Genomic DNA, 20,000 nt, shown 5'->3' on the forward strand with positions numbered 1-20,000 from the left:
GCTTAAAGACAAGCTGAAGGGTAAAAGAACTGCTTAGGCACATATTACTGTAAAGTAAAAAAATATCACACGTGTCCTTGAGAAGTACATTTTATTGGGCTTTTAACAGATTAATTAATGTCATTTCTTTGCAATTATGAAAAAATGTAAGTTCAACTAATTGCATTTAATATAAATTTGAACTATAATACATTTTAATTTGATTGCAATTAAAATGCAATTAAGTGTACAAACACATGGCGTTAAGTATATTCTTTTAAAATATACTATTTCCGTAATATACACTCTTTTTAAAAGTATGCTAAAGTGTACACTATTCAAAAAAACGTTCAGTGGGGTTCCAGTATATAGAACTCTAGGGTTCTTGACTCAATTGTAAAGAACAGTCTTAAATTATTACATAAAACTTTCATGTTTAATGGGTTATTTCAAAATGTTCTAGTGATTTTCCGAGCTGCCCTAATTCATAAAACGTAATTAAAATGAAAAGGGAATTATGACAAAGTTATTTAATTAAAACTAAATCCATAAAATTACCTCATGAAGGAACCATTTCAAGTTCTATTAAGTGCACTACAAGGGAAATGACTCATTAGTAATTTATAAAATACTAAAGACCAATGTAAATGTCTGTTTTACACTTTCACACCATTTAGAGAATTGGTTTACAGTAGAGACTATTGACTGTAGAAGTCTTTGTACTTTGAGTCCTAGTAAGTCTCTGGTCTGTATTAGCAGCCAGTCTCCTACATACACTACGCTACTCCACCCTGCCTTTAGCATAAAGGAGTCTCCTAATGGTCAGAACTTCCCTTTAGTCATTAGCGTTCCTCGAGGGATCCCACAATCACACAACATCGCTCTCTAAACAGCACAAACTAAACACACGACTCCAGAGAGTCAATGACTCATTGTGTCCTAATCATTGTGTATGTTTCTGCCCTACATACGCAAAAACCTAAAATAACCTCATCTACTTCTTTTTTCACATCTGCCAGTAAGTACAACTGCATACTGTAAAACAATCTTCTCAAAGTAACCGATTGGACACACTCTTTCAGGGCGCAGGCAAAACGTAACAGTGTGCTGGTCATGTGTATGAAATTTGGAGCTAAATGCTAATTTCCCTCATGACAGGTGACACTAAAATCTTTTAATAACTCCATTAGACTGATGTCCTATGGAAAAGTCCCCACAACCAATCTGAGAGCGGGACTGAGTAATAAAGAGAGGGTCTTGGTTTAAGTGGCTGGCAGAGCCTCTCACGGTTCTTGTGACTTTAGTTTAATCACTCCCAGCACCCTCTATTTTCACATGTCCCAATATGACCTTCGTCATTGGTTAATCATTTGTTGTTAGCTTAATCAAATCAGATTCCTTACAAATTTAGCCAAAAACCTTTTGAATTTTTCTTTAAAACCTGCAGCAGAATGATATTAAAGTAATAGTCAAAGGAAGCAGGCCACAGCTTAAAAAGAGAATTTTGTTATAAATCCATGTTTTCCAGGATTCATAGTGATCATATCATGAGACATTTATTTCATTTGCGACATAAAAAGAGTTTGATGCACTATGAATGAATGCTGTGACTTTCAGACCTCAAAACTTTTTTTAAATGATCTCAATGTTAGAAAAGAGTGGTTCAAACAACAAAAACAACAGTCATCATTTACTTTCATGTCGTTCCATTTTCTCCAGAATGTCACAAGACTCGTGTGAAACAATAACGTTTGACGTCACTGACATCAAACCTAGTCATATGGACTAGTTTATAGTACTTTTTTGTCCTTTGTAGCACATGAGGTTGATCAATGAAAATATAAAAATAATTATAGACATTTATAATGGTACAAAAGATTTCTATTGCAAATAAATGCTGTTCTTTTGAACTTCCTAATCCTGAAAATCACGGTTTCCACAAAATTATGAAGCAGCACAACTGTTTTCAACACTGATAATAATAATCAGAAATGTTTCTTGAGCAGCAAATCATCATATTAGAATGATCATGTGACACTGAAGACTGGAAAAATTCAGCTTTGATCACAGGAATAAATAAAATTTTACAATATATTCATATAGAAAACAGTTATTCGTAACTGTAATAATATTTCACAATATTACTCTTTTTACTGTATATTTGATCCAATAAATGCAGCCTTGGTGCATTTTTAAATGCATGTTTTTTTTAAAATGACTAACGCAAGTTTTGGAAGAAGTTTATGCTAAAATGAGCAATTTAGACAAAAAGCTAATATTTTGTAACTGTAACATTTCATAATATTCAAAACTCCAAGGATGTTATCAAGTATTAAATTAGGGGGGCAAATGTTTAAGAAATGGTAATAAAACATTATAGTTAATGTTGTCTCTGTGGTTTTGAAATGACAACACCATCAGCCTGTCTCCAAGGTTTCACTTGCATTACTTTATTTTGGTACTGAAGGGGATAATCTAAATTCAGCAGAAAATACATGTCTTTAGGCCTCGGCAAGCTGTGAATGCAGACGTTGTGCGCGAGTCTCCATGCGTGCGAGTCTCCATGCATGTTATGTGTGAATGTGTGTCATCTTATGTGTCTATAATCGATGTGGTGCTAATCAGAACCGGCTTAAAATGAATCACAAAGCTGATCTAATTACCCCAGCAGTTTTCTTATAACCAGCCCCCATATAGAGACACATTATTATGTGCAATCGCATCAAAATGACCCCCTTTATTCTAATGCCTTCATAATCCACTTAATTCAATTTAGTTTGTGAGACACAGTTTATATTTTAAAAGAATTGGCGCTTGTCTAGTTTTCCCTCCAAGCGGTCATCGTGTTGTTTACACTGTCTTGTTTGTCTGAACATGGGTATTTAAATGTGATATTGCACTATATTAAGGGAATATCTCCAAAATAAGTAGGAAAACAACCTTAAGGAAAAAGATGGTGATAAACATGACCCTTGTGACCAAGTGTTTTGTCCCTAGTTTTATGAGTGCATTTGTTGTGTGGTGTCATCTAGTCGGGTAGAGTTTATGAATACCTGAAGCATGACCATGTTGTCACCCTCAAATGTGACAAAGACGTCGGAATCGCACTTCAGAGACGGAATACGGTTTTCCATCATGAAGCCCTGGGGGAAAATCAACCACAGTTCATGTTTAAATGTGGCTACAGGAAATAAAGGCAATCAAAATATGCACAGATGTTACGACATACACTTATGGACATTGTTTAAATATAATATCATCCACTTTAAGGTTTATATAATCATTGAAACAAAGTTTAGAGTGCTAAACACTGCACTTTATTTGACCACTTTCAATGTGTTTACTCAAACTCATATAATTACCATAAAAGTGAATAGAAATTACTTTTTTTTTTGCAGTCGCTTTTTTTAAATGACTGAGCCTAATTAAGTTTTCCATTTTCAGGGTTTAGTTTTCGATGGTGAAACGAAGGAAAAACAGACAAGATTGTGTCTAAAATGTAAGTAATTTAATATTAATACTTACTGCTTATAAAACAGTTGTATAAAATCAATATGACAGTTGCAATATCGTGCTGGCATTCAGGAAAAACAGAACTCCTGCTCGCATGATATTGCTTTGCTTAACTACTGTATGTCATGGGCCCTATCTTTACACCCGGCGCAATGCAGCGCCAAGTGTTTTTTTTTTGCTAGTTTCAGCCCGACGCAGTTATCATTTTCACATCCTGCGCCACGTTGTTTAAATAGCAAATGCATTTGCGCCCATGGGCGTGCTGGTCTGAAAACGAGGTGTGTTCTGGTGCATTGTTGGCACGTTGCTATTTTAAGGCAACATAAATAGACTGTTTCTGATAGCAATTTCTTTTTTTTATGTGGCGGGTCCACAACACGCGTAAACTCTGCTTATTAAACACACAGGAACGCACAGCAGCAGACAAACATGCCAAATATTTAAAATAAAAGGATTACAATGTAAAAGATTACTATTGTGTATATAAAGATATGGTGGAATCCGGCTTGCGCACTTTTACCTCGCGCACAAGCAGATCCGTTTGCACTCTGGAGACGGCTTCGGTCTTATCAAATTCCGTCATGTAAATAGCGAATCCGGCATGGCGCGAGCGCAACTGGCATTTAAAGGGAATGGGAGATGAGACTCTGATTGGTTTAACACATGTAAATCCCAAAACACACCCATTACTCATTAAGAGAATAGGGACAACCCTTTTAGACCATGCACCGGGAGCGCCGACCATTTTTCCCGTCGTTAAACTAGCAAAAGTGGATTCGGACACGGCCTAAGTGAACTTGCACCCTGCGCTTTAGACCATGCGCTTAGATAGTTAAAATAGGGCCCTAAAGGGGACCTATTTACAAGAGGTAATATAAGTCTCAGGTGTCCCCAGAATGTGTCTGTGAAGTTTCAGCTCAAAATACCCCACAGATCATTTACCATGTTGTAAATGCCCATTTTTGAGTGGAAGGTAAAACATGCTGTTTTCGTGCATGTGTCTTTAAATGCAAATGAGATGCAGCAGACTTTACAGCTTGTGCCTCGGATACTCGGCCAAAAACTAAAACATCTGTTTGGTTTTGATTATCATCTCTATCACGATCACGCTAATTTGACAGATATCAGTCTAAACTTCTGTCTATCAGACGATGAGTCCCGTGAGTATTAAACTGAGTTTTCTTTCACGTCTTATTGCGCTTAAACTGTCAAATAGACACATGGTTGTCTAAAACACATAAAGTTCACATGAACGTAAACAGCAGGGAAAGAAATCGCATGTGTATATTAGATCTGTGTGTTAAAGTGAAAGCAGCGTAATATACAGTACCTACTGCTGTATATGCTGTTAATATGAACCAAACAACAAAAGAACAACAGAAAATCACTCACTGCTCTTGACTGAATAACTTTAGTAGCTTTAATAAGAATACATTTCTTACTTGATTGCTGCTGTTAAAGGAGATAAACATGACGGACTGTGTACAGCTCACTGAGGGGCGGAGTCTATGCTAATAGGTCAGCAGTCGTGGGCGGGGCTTACACATTACATAGAAACTGCAAACGGCTTATTCTGAGACACTGCTTATGATTTATGGGGATTAAAAATAGGAGAGGGTGGATTTTTACCATTATAGGGGGGTTGTATACAAACACTTCATTTATGTTCAAACACCATGTAAAAGTGAATTTTACATAATAGGTCCCCTTTAACCCTTTAAGTGTCACCCCCCCTTTTTTAAATATACATGAAAATGCACATTTCGACTTTAAATGGTTGTAATTAAAGAATGCTTTTGAGTATAGACTGTTTTAAAGAGATTTGGAGATTTGTCTGTTTTAAAGAAGACATTTGGCAGATTTTTGTTGAAGTGAAATAAATTAAGAAAGTGAAACAAAAAAAAAAGTTATAGAAGTTTGAGTTTATGAAAATGTACAATGTAAAAAATTTAATTATTCATATTTTATATAAAATATATTTTTTTAAAACCTGGCCAACTCTAAAACTGCTAGAAAATCAAAGCCAAAAATCTGAATAAGTTGTGTTTCAAATTTTAGGTTGATATCTCAAAAAATGAGCTTTCAGTGAGATTTTGTTTGGGCGCAGTACCAAACATTTTCACTAGGTGACAACCAGACTCCATTACTGCCCATATAAGGGCGCCTCCATTTCCATATGTGTTATTAAAAACATTTTAATATCTTTTTTTCTAAAATAATTGAATGGATGATATCTTTTGAACTCTTGGCATGAAAACAAACTGAGGTTTCAACCATTCTTTCATGATTTTTCATGTTCATTGCTATTTCAAAATAAAGGTCTGAACACGCCTTAGGAATATGAAAATATTCTTGTTGCAAATTGATAAATTACAGCTCCTCTCTAATTTATTTTGAAAATCATTCACCAAATATGAAAACTAGAGTTTGTAAGCTTTCAAATGATATATAGTTTGTCAAGATTAGTTTATGTTTATTATAGGATATTACTGTTTTAAATATGTAATGATTTTGGGCCCACCGGTGGGCCGGTGACATATAGGGGGCTATTTTTTCACCCACATATTGAATTTTTGCTAGGGGTGGCACGATTCACAAAACCCACGGTTCGGTTCGTATCACGGTTTTAGGGTCACGGTTTTCGGTTCTGTACGGTTCTTGTTGTTATTTTTAATTTAATTTTAATTAGCTTAATTATCTAATTATTAATGTATTTATTTCATAAATGGGGCGTGTTTGCAAAACGCAGCTTCTCATTTCCCATTTCAAAGTAATATATTGAGTGAGTGAGTGGTTACCATGAGGAAACTTTCAGTGGCCCTGGAGGTCCATCATCTGTAGTGAGAGCTACGTGGGCTGTGTCGACAGTTCTGTGTCAATTTCTCCTCGTGTCTCGTCATCATAGGCGTAATTTGCGGGTGGGACATGTCCCCACCATTTTTTTGCCAGGGTCGATATTGTCCCCACCACTTTTGAAACATCTCGCGGCACGGATGGACCAATACAAATAAATAAAGCATCTCCAGTTAACTAGCAAATAATTATTTTCGTTCGTTTGTTAAATAAGAAGCAATCTAGCGCTGAAATGTGTTTTTTTTAATCAAGTGATCAAAGTGCTCGTTGCCGCTGCGATCAGTGGCGCTGATACAGTGTTCTCTTGTGGCTCGCGCACAGTCTTCACTCGGACGCGCGCTTCAATCCATTGTGGAGACTCTCTATTCTTTCCGGTGAAATCACAAAACAAAATTCACACAAATCTGTCCCTGCTTGATATACAACCACTGATAAACATAATCGGTTTTGATGAAAAAGAAATATATATATATACGAGTGCGGATTAGAACTCAGAACCTCTGACACGCTTGGCAAAAGTTCTGCCACTGGACCATTAAAGTACATACGTGAAACAGTCGATCTATGTATTTATTCACGTGAAAAAACAACATATAGTGGAGTAGATCTCATTAAATGTCTCAGTAAACCCAGTGCACTATTTAAATCGATTGCTGGTCATTGTAATGTTATTCTACATACATCTGATGTATGATTTAGCATTGTATTAGCACGGGCACGAGGCTACATTGCGCATGCGTCGAACCGTGCGACGCACACACGCACCGAACCGAGACACGCGAACCGAACGGTTCGGATGTTTTTTCATGTACCGTGCCACCCCTAATTTTTGCTGCCATTTTTTATTCATTTTGGTAGTATTTTTGCCCTAGGCCCCCACTAATTAAGTGGATGCTGAAGAAAATGTGATTCAAGGATGCTAAAATGTTGTAAATGATTGCCAGGATGTTGATATATGGTTGCTAAAGTGTTCAGAGTGGTTTTTAGCACACTAATATGCAGTTGCTAGAGTGCTTTGGTGAGTTCTTGAGCATTTCTGAGTGGTCACTTACTGGTCCAAATGGTCAATAACCCCCTGCAAGGCTTGAGTTATAGTAATAATGAAGCTTATCTTAGTAAACACAAATAATACTGATGGAGGAACCATTTGTTTACAGTTTATACTGCCTGTTTGTTTGACAATACATTAGACACTTTTGTTTAAAAAAAAAAAAAAAACCCTCTCACAGTTAACTCGATTGCTGTTTTCTGTCTTACTGTGAGATTTGCGTTGTGTGAGAGCAATCATTTTTAATGTTAGATGTGTGAAAACAAAAAGGTAACCTGTGATCTCGGTTTACTTTTTAAGGAATATATAAGCCCTCTGGTTTCACACATTTTAAACACACACACACACACATATATATATATATATATACATACATACACTGTTCATGCCAAAAGCCAACAAACTGCGCAGGGTATCAATGAGATCTAAGTGTGTTGATTACATCACAGATATTTAAATAAAACAATACTTTATATAAAATCTACATATTAAAAAAGAGAGTTAAAAAGAACGTTTTGGGACATTTTTGTCTTTACCAGATCATTTTAAATTGTCCTGTAAAGGTCCTAGATACGTAGATTTATAAATAATATGATACAAACTGCATGTATAGTAATAATTATAAAATTTTAAAAGTCGAGCATATGAAACATGTCAATGTCTACAGCTCACATATGCTAACACTGTCCACAAAACGTCAATGCAAGTTATTCTTTGACAGTTCAGGATGTTTGTATTTCACACCACAGGACATTACTATCTGTGTATATGTGTGTGTGTTAGGTGTAAAGAGACACACACACACACTCACTCACCATGCCGCCAGTACACTCACGGCAGTCTTGCAGACACGCGAGGTTCTCCCACGTGCTGTAGGCTTTGAGTCCTGCGACGAGGGCTTGCAGAGCGCGATTGCTTTGAAGGTCCTGACCCTGACACAGCGCATCATCCATCAAGCCTGCTGCGTATCTGAGAACAAACGTAGGAACACACGTACAATGCACATACATTACAAATACAAGAAATTGTGTTCATCAAGGATGCATTAAATTGATCAAAAGTGACAGTAAAGACACTAATGTTCTAAAACTTTTCTATTTCAAATAAATGCTGTTCTTTCTACTCGTCAATGAATCCTGACAGCTGTTTTCAACATTGATAATAATCAGAAATGTTTCAAATCAGCATATCAGAATGATTTCTGAAGGATCAGTGACACTGAAGACTGGAGTAATGATGCTGAAAACTCAGCTTTGATCACAGGAATCAATTACACTTTACAATATCTTAAAATAGAAAATTAAGTAATTGCAATTGTTTTTACTGTATTTTATCAAATAACTGAAGCCTTGGTGAGCAGAAGAGACTTCTTTATTATTTTTTTAATCATCAAAACACTGTAAAAAAGGGAATAAATACGCTCATTTTTAAAATATCTCTCTCAGACTTTCACTGAACAGATTTTTTTTGACCATCACGTTTAGTTCTCTTTTATTTTCCAATAGAGTGCAGACGCATCAGATAAATAGTAATGAAATCTACAGTGGTTTCTCAGAAGGAGGCATCTGAGTTCTTCTTTTCCTTTAATTCTTCTCCTGTGGTATTTCTCAGAATGTGCAACTGACCTGAATTACACAAAGACAAGAGACCTCCAGTGGAGGTCCAGTGAAACTGCTTTGTGCTGCCACTTTACCTTTGTGTATAACATATATGAACTGATATTATATGTACCTTCAGTGCAATGTAAGTCACATTGGATAAAAGCATCTGCTAAATACACATTTTGTTTTGTTATTCAAGAGCAAAAGTTCATCTATGTTTACCCATGCTCAACTCTGAATACTGAATATAGTCCTCAGTTTCTTTAGTTCTTTGTCGGTTGTTGTCTTTGTAATGATGTTTGTCCTATACTCCAAAGTTTTGTTTTTTATTAATTGATGACCGTTTGCATTTAGATCCTCTTCTCAACTTCTTTCTTGACTCAATGTTACAACTATAAAGATAAAATGCTGTTCATATTCCTCACAGCAGTTTTTTATATTAATAATATTATTGGCTTCTTTACATTTACGAGTTACATTGCATTTAAGGTATACATTTACATTTTATCAGTGGGAATCGAACCCATGACCTTGGTGTTGCTCTATTGTTTAAGCTACAGAAAAACTTTAAAGGGCTCCTATTATGCTTTTTTGCTTGTTCATCTTTCTTTAGTTTATAATGTTGCTGTTTGAGCATGAAAAATGACAAAGTTACAAAGTCCCTCAGCGGGAGTTCTATCAGCGTCAGTGTTTCTGAACTCCCTGAAACGCCTCCATTGTAGCCTTGAGTTTCTTCCGGGAAGAAACGCGTCACAATATTCCTCATTTAAATAATTCATTTGTAAAATAAAGGGGCGGGGCGTGGTTGAGTTAGAAAGTAGTGTATTGAAACTCGCAGTTATGGTAATGGGCGGGACCAATCACAACACACTGATCCAGCCGACCAATCAGAGCACAGTGTGCTTTTTAGAAGGAGGGGCTTCATAGAGACCGGAACTAAACAGAGCGTTACTGACAGATTGGGAAGAGAGGAGCCGGAACAATGGAGAACATGTGAAAAATAATGTGTTTTGAACATTCAAGCATTAAAACCTATCCTAGAAGAGCCCAAAAACAAAATCAAGACTTTTAAAAGGGCATAATAGGTCCGCTTTAAAGTAAATTAAACACCTTGTGTCTTTCCTCACCGTTTGAACAAAATCATCTGCTAAATAAATACTTATAAATGATATAATAGATCAAATATAGAGTGGGAGGTAGATTAACCTTGTGGTGAAGGTGAGAGCGAGGGTGGCAGCGAGATGTGGCATCAGTCTCAGAGACTGCGTCTGGTGCTCGATGATCTTTACCTCTTCCTGGTCTTTCGGACCGAACTGTCTGCGACTGTGAAAGAGACATTACGCACATGTGATGATGGTGAAGAAGAGTTTCATTCTGCACACGTACACACAGTCAGAAACCTCTATCTCTGTGAAACATAATCACATACAAAACCAAACCAGACACAGAAAGAGGTCGCAGCAAAGGGTCAGACATCCCACAACACACCTGGATGTGTGACGAAACACCGGAGGACTTGAACCGATAACCTTACACGTAACCGCACTCCTCTAACCGCACGCTAATACTGAGTGCATGCATTTGTGGGTGCGTGTAAGTGTGTTGATGAAGGCATACTGTGGTGGACGTCTTGGTCTTGTGTCTGCATGTGTTTGTGTCTTTCTGCTGTACTAAAGTTGAGCTTTGTACACCTGTTACCCTTGAAGTACCACAAACTGTATCTCTACATCTAACATATGCAGGTGGCTTCCCCACAGAGCAGACGCGATGGGAGTGTGTGAGTGTGTGCGCGCGTATGTGTGGTTTTAAAGGTGAGAAGCCCACACAGAAATCCTATTGTAACTCACATCATCTAAAGTCGAGAGCATTCTCCTATACAGGCCGCTTCAAATTAAACAGATGCCTTTATGTATAGTCACATGCTATATATAAAGGCAAATTCGGTTGCTGATGCCACTGTAGAAACACTAAACACATTTATTATAGAAAGCTTTATACAGTACAGATGGCTGTAAAGCAGCTTCAGTATTAATGTTAAAATAAATACAACTTTGGCATAAAGCAGCACTAAAAAGACAATAGAGTCATTATTCATCGCACGTCAGTTCAGAGTTGATTCAGTTTAGTTCGATAACAGTGTAAAGTTCATCAAATTATGAAACGAGGTTATAAGCAGCTCTACAAAGGACAATACAGTAGTTATTCAGATGAAAGTCAGTATGATGTTGCAAAGATGTACTCTGCAACCAAAAATGACCAAAAGTAGGTTGTTGTTGAGATCAAGAGCTGGTCATGTGATCTCGACACAGCAGCCTTCGTGAAGGAGGATTGCTTTATCTCTTGGCTTTTTAAAAAAAATCATTTACAATTAATTTCTTTAGAACTAAACCTGTTTTTCGTCAGAACACAGACCTTTACCGCAGCATCTATGAACTATTTTGAACTACAATATTCTCTAGTAGGACATATAGAAGACAACGGAAGACACAGTGGAACCACATGAAGTAAGCACACACTTACAATTTCCTGAAGACTTGATGAAATGCAAAAAGTGCCGTCTACCATCTGAACAATTGTCCTTCATAACACGAAAGAGATGACAGCGCTGTCTGTTGTGATTTAATTCGCAATGCATTTACAACCCACATACTTCCTACTGGACATCATGTATAATATTTTTCAAATATGATGTTATTTGCGATTCGGCAGAATCTTAATATAATTAGGTTATCTTAATATAATTATATAATCTTGATATAATTCTGATTCTGTTGCATCACCTAAAAGCTATTTGGCTATTAGGCAGTATTTGTTAATTGATTAAAATAAAATATAAATACAAGATGAAACTCAAACTTAAAATACTGAAATAAAATGTAATTAAAGCTACATAAAAATATATTTAAAGCTGCAGTCCGTAACTTTTTTGGGTTAAAAATGATCCAAAATAAGTTTTTGAGCAAATACATAACCTGCCATTGTTCATAACTATCTGCTTGCCTTCAAACCGGTAAGCTTGTAATAATGTTTTTAATTCCAGTGGTACTGGTGGATTTCTGTGGGAAATTCGAGCATGTCTTTGCATCATTACGTCACATCCGTAGAGTCTCGGCTAATCGGCGATGAGTGTGAGGATGCTGGAGGTGGAGATTTATAGCCTTTTCTCACAGCACTGGATATAATTAAACATCAATTTGATGGCAGATTGCAGATTTCGAACAGAGATGGCGACAAAGAGGAAAAACTACGGACTGCAGCTTTAAATATATATATTTTTTTATATAAATATTTTATATTTAATAAAAATAAACAGAAATATTTTTCAAAATTAAACTAAAACTATAACTAAATGACCCAAACTGAAACTAAAATATAGAAAATTTTAATAAATACTATAATAGTATATAAATAATAACACTGCTTAATTAGTAATTAGTGCTTAATTAATGTGAACAAACAGCTGCATGAAGAAAAGTCATTTTACAGACAGAGCAAAACTGCAAAGACAAACATTATTTTCTGACATGTTTAATATTTCACAATATTACCAACTGATTATTACATGTCGACTTTAGGTGATTGCATATAGCTTTTGAAGAAAGCATCAATCTCTGTAAAGCTCTTATCATTGCAGTGACCATTAAAAATAACCAATGGACGACTAGACAACTTGGTCGAGCAACACAAGCTCAACTTGACCACCAGCTGTTCGACCGTTGTTTTTATCCTTCAGAAAGTCTGAAGCGCAAGGGTTTTGTGGCGCATGTCGTAATAAAACAAACTCAAACCAAGAAGAGGTGTGGTGGGCTGAGAGCTTGGAGCCTGATAACTGCGAGTGCGGTTTCTCTATCACACCTGGCGGGGCCCGAGCGCTCATACGTGTTTTGGTACCAAAGCCGTGGCTCTTTGTTCCTCCGCTGATATGTGTGCGAGTGGGTGCGCAGAGCTGTTTTGCAAATGGAAAACCTGCAACTATAGAAAGCAAACATTTCCTCTCTTTCTGTATTTTTTTCACTCTGGGGATGCCATCTTCAGAGACACCCTGCAGCCGCCCACGCAGACGCACACACACACACACACATGCAGAAAGCCACATGTGAGGAAGACAGATCTGCAGCGGACCAGAGTATCCCTCTGAACTGGATGTTCACTGCGCCTGCGGTGAGGAGAAACTCCACGCGTCACGCCGCTCTCATGTTGTTTTCACTCATTTCTAGAGTTTGTTGTTTATTTGTCTCTCCCCCGAGACCACATAAATAGCTTTTGAAACTCATCGATGGAGTTTTGATGTCAGTTTTTGCGTTTGAAGGAGCGCTGCTTTAAAATACCGATAAATAATTACAGGGAATTCTTTTGATCTGCATTGCATGAACTTGCACAACATTCACACACAGATTTTTTTAACATCCTACCTGTGACTGTAGCGTACTGCGATGACAAGCCCCAACTGCACAGAAAACACAGATTTAGCACACTGTGTAAAGGTGAAGACTAGTCATTAAGACGTGGTTTAAATACTTTAAAGCAGTGGTTCTCAACAAGGGGATCGGGGCTCTCAAAACAGTCTAAAATGATTTAAAATACTTTAAAATAAGATAAAACATCTAAAACTCAAAATGTAAGATGATGCCATATTTCTTTTTTAAATTATGCCATTTTATTTAAGAACCAGGATTTCTAGACCTGGAAAAGTCATGGGAATTAGTAAAATCTTAAAAAGTCATGGACATTTTTATAACAGTAGTTATTGTCAAGCTCTAAAATATTTTATAATTGTGAGTAAAAAAACGATCAATGCAATCACAAATTCATTAATAATATGTAAACGCTGAAAAACTTTCAGTTATTGAAACTGATTCTGTAATATTTTATTTAAAATGTTCATAATTATTTGAATTAAGTAAATGTTATTATTCTAAACATAATTAAGAATATTTCTATAAATATTTAACTCATTTATACTGCCATTCCTACTTTCTGTAAATAAAAAAGCTTAAAAATGAGCAGTATCTGGGAGAGGGGCTTTAAATATCGTCTGGGACGCCTCAGAGTCAGAAAGGTTGAGAACCGCTGCTCTAAAGTAAAGAAAATGTTGTCATTGGTAATAATTAAAGCCAGATCATTTACTCATCCTCATGTTGTTAATGCCCAAGCGGCTCTTTTTCATACAAGGAAGGTGAATGTGGTCTCCATCCACTTTCACAGTATGGGAAAAAGCTGCACTTTTGTGTCCTATGCAAGATAGAACAGTCACAGAACAATATGAGGGAGAATAAATGACTGAGTTGATCTATAATTAACTGAGCTTTCAGCCTACATTTAATGACATAGCTACGTCTGATCTATGAGAATGCTGTACGCCAGGGTTGTTATTGTGAACTGAAACCAAAGTTGCAATAAAATATAAATATAACATGAAAAACTAATTAGAAACATTGCCTTGCAACTAACTAAAAATTAATAAGTTGAAGTGCTAAAATGATGTACATAACAAAATTCCTAAAACTTAAACTAAAATGAAAACTGAAAATATCAAAATAAAAGTGAATTTAATAAATACTACAATAGTATATAAATAATACACTTTTGTATGATTGAGAAATAATTACATGTCTCCCTCTAGTGGTGCATTACTGACTTTCACACAGAGAGGTTTGTGATGGTGCATGATACTCATATTTCCTGACGATAAACATGGATTTGTTTAAAGTACAGTTGTGTTGGATATGAGAAAACCTTCATGGCTGCCATGGCCTGTACGGTGAGACCCAGACGGGTGGGTGTCAGGGCAGCGAGCATTGCATTGAAGCGCCGGCTTTTACTGACGACAGGAGACGAGTACAAACCCTCAGCTGACACAGAACCAAACCTGCAACACACAGATACAATCATTTAAACACCACAGTCTACCTGAGTATTGTTGCTGAACATGTCCATCTCTTTATGACCACAGAGTATCATCTTCTGATGGATCCTTCCAGCAGGATAACATGCGATCACAAAGCTCAAATCATCTCAAACTGGTTTCTTGATCATGACAGTGAGTCACTAAACTCAAACGTCTCCACAGTCACCAGATCTCAGTCCAGTAGAGCAGATTTGGGATTTGCTGGAACGAGAGATCATCCGAGAAATCTGCAGCAACTGTGTGAAGCTTTCATGTCAATATGGTCCAAAATCTCTAAGCATTGTTTCCAGCATCTTGTTGAATCTATGCCATGAAAAATTAAGGCAGTTCTGAAGGCAAAACAGGGTCCAACTGGTACTAGCTAAGTGGCCAGTGAGTTTATATATATATATATATATATATATATATATATATATATATGAAGACTTCAGATGCAAAAGCCTCTGAGTGCCATCTGAAATTTTCTTCTAAAATTAGCATTTTTATCAAGCTTGTATATTTAGGTTCAGTAATTTCACTTTAATGACAATTAATAGGTACTTTTCATTGCCATTAAAGTGAAATAACTGAACATAAACATACAAGCTTGATAAAAATTATCATTCTAGAAGAAAATTTCAGATGGCACTTAGAGGCTTTTGCATCTGAAGTCTTCATACATAATATATACAGTATTATGTAATATTTATCACTATTTACAATATTCCATTTATATTGGAATCAAAGCATTTATATAATTTTTCCAGTCATTTAAAATCCATGGATATGGATTGTAAAATAATTTTATAGCGATTATACTCGTAACATTTCTGGACAATGAATGATTAACTAGAAAAACAAACATTTGGATTCCCTTTATAAATTTCCATGATATCTCAAGATTTTTTTAATTTCAATGATTTTTCTCAGGTTTGTGAATCCCAATTTTAGGTTTTTCATGACTCTGGCCATTATTATAACAATATCTTGCAGTTACATTTATGGTTCACGATGCCTAATCTAATTCTGACCGTTAACTCACTTTCCCAGCAGATTTTCCCGTGGTATCCGTACGTTATTAAATATCAAAATGCCATTGTCAACCCCATTCAGACCTGTGTAAAAACAAATATAAAGTAGAACAATCAAATGTGGAGAGCATTATTCAGGAGGGCTGTATTGTAAAACAGTGTCCTCGTATTACCCTCCTTGTGCTTCATGTCAATGGTCGTCACTCCCGGCCACATGACTCCATTCTGATCACGGATCGGCACAATAAAACAGTGGGGACCTGAGACAGACATGTTCTCAGTAAGACGCATGATTTGAGGTGTTATTCATATTCATAACACAGATTATGTGCCAAAGTTTAATACTTAGCGAAAAGAGTTTGTTAAAATCATTAACTATGCAGTGATGAACTTTCAAACTAATAATACAAACATTTTGTTCTCATACTCACAGTTCATTCTCTTTATCAACACTGAGATTCATGCTGAATCATTTTTAACACATCAATTGGTGCATAATACATAATGCTAAGCATTTTTATGTTTTCCAAGCATTTTTAGATAGCAAACTGATGAGCACCAAACTTTGCCACAAATGATTACAGATATAGTTTAAATCAGTGTGAATGCATGACTAAATATAGACTAATGAGCACAAACAAGGTGTTAAAAACAAAACATGTGCGGACAGGTTCGTGATTATAATTTAAGTGTGAACAGTCGTTGCATCTGTCTTACCCTGAGATTCTGCATTTATAATGAGCTGAGCAAATACAGCAGCATAGTTTCCTTTCATTGCGTTCCCGATGTACATTTTCTGAGCATCTTCAGAAGGTGTGTGAATAATAAACTCCTGCGAAACAATATGGGCTGTATGTAAGAATTTTCATGTTTTGATCACTTTTTATTGCTAATGTGTGAACAGCTTGTAATGAAACTTAAGAAATAAGGCCTTCCCTTCTATGACAGCCTGTAGACTGTTTTTTATGTGAAGAACTTGGGACGTTTTTACCGGGAAAATCAAAAGGATGTGATGTTTAATGTTCAGGATAATGCAAAAAGAGCCATTCTGTATTGTAATGTCAATGTGTCATGCAAAGAAAAGGGATTAATTCAAACTATAGTCTCACATAGTCGGATCTATATAGTCTATAGTCTCAAATATACTTTATAATCAAACTTTTTAACAACACATCTCTATGATCAGATGCTTTCTTAACTGCTGTTTTCTCACCGCTGTCATTTTTGTGTGTTTATTTTGTTACTGAGAGGAAAGCGCAGCACATATTTACATATTCATCTAAACATCCAGCTTTGACATGAGTATATCAGGGACTTGAATCACGTTCAGTCTCTTGTACGTTACGTGTGCACGAGCAATAAGTTGCTGACTGCAGTTCACTTAACGGCCACCGGTGTCGCTAATAACAAAGGTTTCTGAATTCAACATATATATCCTCAATATTCAATATATATTCAATATATATCACCTTTAAGCTCAAATCTTTGTCTATTTCACAATTATCCAAGTAATTGTGGATTTAAGAAGTTTGTGAACAGGATCTCTAGATACGAGATACATTTCTTCTGTACTTATATCCAGGAAATAGTTCCTTCATTTCCAAATAACAAATTAAATTTCATTCTGTTTCCCACAAAGCTATTAATAATAATAATAATAATAACTTTATTTTTATATAGCCACTTTAAAGCTGCTTCTCAAGGCGCTTAACATGATAGAACAAGCAAATAAAAATACAACACACAGAATTTTAAAATAAATTAAAAAACAGACTAGAGTATAAAAGTCAAGACAAGGAAAAGCCTAAAAAAATGAGTTTTTAAATAAGATTTAAAAATATTTCGATTCTGTGCATCTCTAAGGGGTATCTCTATTATTTGGGTTCGGAAAAAACTGAATATAGCTGTTTTTTTTGTTTTTTTAACATAGTATTTGTGGTATGTTTTGTATCTCCTCTAATTATTTTTTCTTTTCTTTTTAATCAGCACTTTGGTCAACCTTGGTTGTTTTCAAACGTGCTTTATAAATAAATATTCTATTGTAATATTGCATGCTTTTTACATTGGAGTTTGACGGTATAAATCACCAGCCATATTTTACGACATAAGTAGATGATGCCGGAATTCAAATTTTGGGGTGAACTATTCGTTTAAAATTTGCATTGCAATCACTATTGAGCCTAGATCGTCCAGTAGACAAAAGCATAGAGTAGACCTGGGTATTACCTGTGAGTATTGATCGTATCGGGCCTCAGTGAGAATGCCTCGAACGTTGCTACCGTGGCCCCTCTCGGTCATTGCAAACATCCCTGTAAACTGTAACTCCTGCAAATAAACGCAGAATCATATAGATGTTGCATTGACATTACATCAATAGGTGCAGCCATTGCAACACATGTGCAAACTCAAAAACTGAGCCAAAAAAGAGCAGGACTTTGGCTTGCAAACATGTTTGTGCACATCTATTTGCGCACAGAATTTATTCATGACTTACTGATACAGGCAGGTACCACTTCAGCTTCTGCTCTGGACTGCCTAGATTATTGACAGCGCCTCCGTACAGTCCGCACACAACACCGAGCTGAGGGTTACAGCAAGCAGTGTGCTGTCACTATTCAAATGCACCACCATGGTGTGGAATAAATGCAAATGTGGAGCATCATGCATGCCAACATGACATGCAAATGTGCCTCAGAACAGCCCAAAACTCAGTTATCATCTAAACAGCAAGCAAAGACGCCAGAAATCCTGTTGCATCTGATTGCCTCTTAATAATGACCTTTAATAAGCAGCAACTGGAATATAAGACAAACCTTGACTCCCGTGGCCATGTCAGCGGAGCAGATGAGCTCAGTGATGCCCCAACTCTTGTTTATGAAGCTGTTTTGCTTCTCTTTTAGCTAAACAAAGGCAAATAAGATGTGCATTACACTAACAAAACATACCACTGTACTGCCTACATGCTTTTGGACATGGTATCATGGTAAAACCGCATTCTTTTATACTGTATACACCATAGTATATCCCTGTTTTTGGACATCTACCATGAAGCTGAGCCTTTGAATACAATGCAAATTTAATTTCACTACTATGATATCAAAGTACTATTGTTTTTACCAAATGACATCCTATCTTTACCATGGTAACAACACAGTAGTAATGCGTAATTGAATGCGTAATGCGTACTTGATTTTGAAGGTGTTCTCTCATGAAAGGCAGTCTTAAGATGTGATAGAGTCTCTCTGCCGTCAGGTCTCTGCTCTGATCCAGAGTCAGTTCATAACTGCACAAGAATTCACATTCAAATGACGCGCAAAAGGGATTTAAATCTATTGAAACCGTTAACAAAATGTGCACAGACTCCATCAGGTGTCTGGAAGAAGAGGTGACCGTATATTTCATTTCATTTACTCAAGCTAACTCCTCTGAATGAGTCTTTAAGAAAACATACCTGCTGGACTGAAACAGATCACACTTTGAAATCGCGTCCCGAAAAGCATCTTTAATCTCCCAGAATTCTCCATCCAGATATCTGGCAAGGCTGCTGGGTTGTTTTTGATCCATGGATGATAACAAGATGACTTGAGTTCGTCTTGTTTTTACTTTAACTGTAACTGTAACTGTAACATTCCACTTCCGCGTTTGGATGATGTCATCGCGTTCCGCGGCAACACAGCCAATACCTTTTATTTAATGCTAAACATATTAAAATATGAAATGCATAACTCTGCATTTTATTAAGTATAATAAACTAGTGGACAGTTGCTTAAGTAATATAGATTTCATCACAGTGAAGTAGATTAATATGGGTTTCAATGTTATAAAATTATAAATGAGCCTATCATTATGATTGCAAAAATTTTGTGTTATGCTGAATTCTAAAGGTTTTTCGTGGTTGATGTAAAAGGTTTACGTGATTATCATGACTGTAAATTTATAATTATTTATACAGTAGCCTACAGCTCTGCCGGATTCATAACGTCCTCTCAAGGTTATTGCTCCTCCCATTCTTATCAATGGAACAGCCCGGCGCCGGAGCAAATAGACACAAAATAAACTATTGGCTGCTTAACACAGGTCATCGTGGC

At 36.2% G+C, this 20,000-nt stretch overlaps 1 protein-coding gene across 1 annotated transcript in view; it reads right to left on the reverse strand.

Annotated features, from left to right (window-relative positions):
* acoxl (acyl-CoA oxidase-like) overlaps positions 1-19,558 on the reverse strand; it is a 41,783-nt gene extending 22,225 nt beyond the window's left edge. Inside the window, exons 1-13 of the mRNA XM_079854963.1 lie at positions 19,364-19,558; positions 19,099-19,195; positions 18,726-18,812; positions 18,407-18,493; positions 18,139-18,237; positions 16,630-16,744; positions 16,086-16,172; positions 15,924-15,996; positions 14,731-14,863; positions 13,407-13,441; positions 10,201-10,317; positions 8,209-8,362; positions 3,033-3,122 (exon numbers count right to left, since the gene is read on the reverse strand). Coding sequence (XP_079711089.1) covers positions 3,033-3,122; positions 8,209-8,362; positions 10,201-10,317; positions 13,407-13,441; positions 14,731-14,863; positions 15,924-15,996; positions 16,086-16,172; positions 16,630-16,744; positions 18,139-18,237; positions 18,407-18,493; positions 18,726-18,812; positions 19,099-19,195; positions 19,364-19,476 — 1,287 coding nt within the window. The 5' untranslated portion in view covers positions 19,477-19,558. The remainder of the gene's footprint in view (positions 1-3,032; positions 3,123-8,208; positions 8,363-10,200; positions 10,318-13,406; positions 13,442-14,730; positions 14,864-15,923; positions 15,997-16,085; positions 16,173-16,629; positions 16,745-18,138; positions 18,238-18,406; positions 18,494-18,725; positions 18,813-19,098; positions 19,196-19,363) is intronic.
* Between the last annotated feature and the right edge of the window lie 442 nt (positions 19,559-20,000).

This window comes from Squalius cephalus (assembly GCF_949319135.1).
Source record: "Squalius cephalus genome assembly, chromosome: 21".
Lineage (NCBI taxonomy): Eukaryota > Metazoa > Chordata > Actinopteri > Cypriniformes > Leuciscidae > Squalius > Squalius cephalus.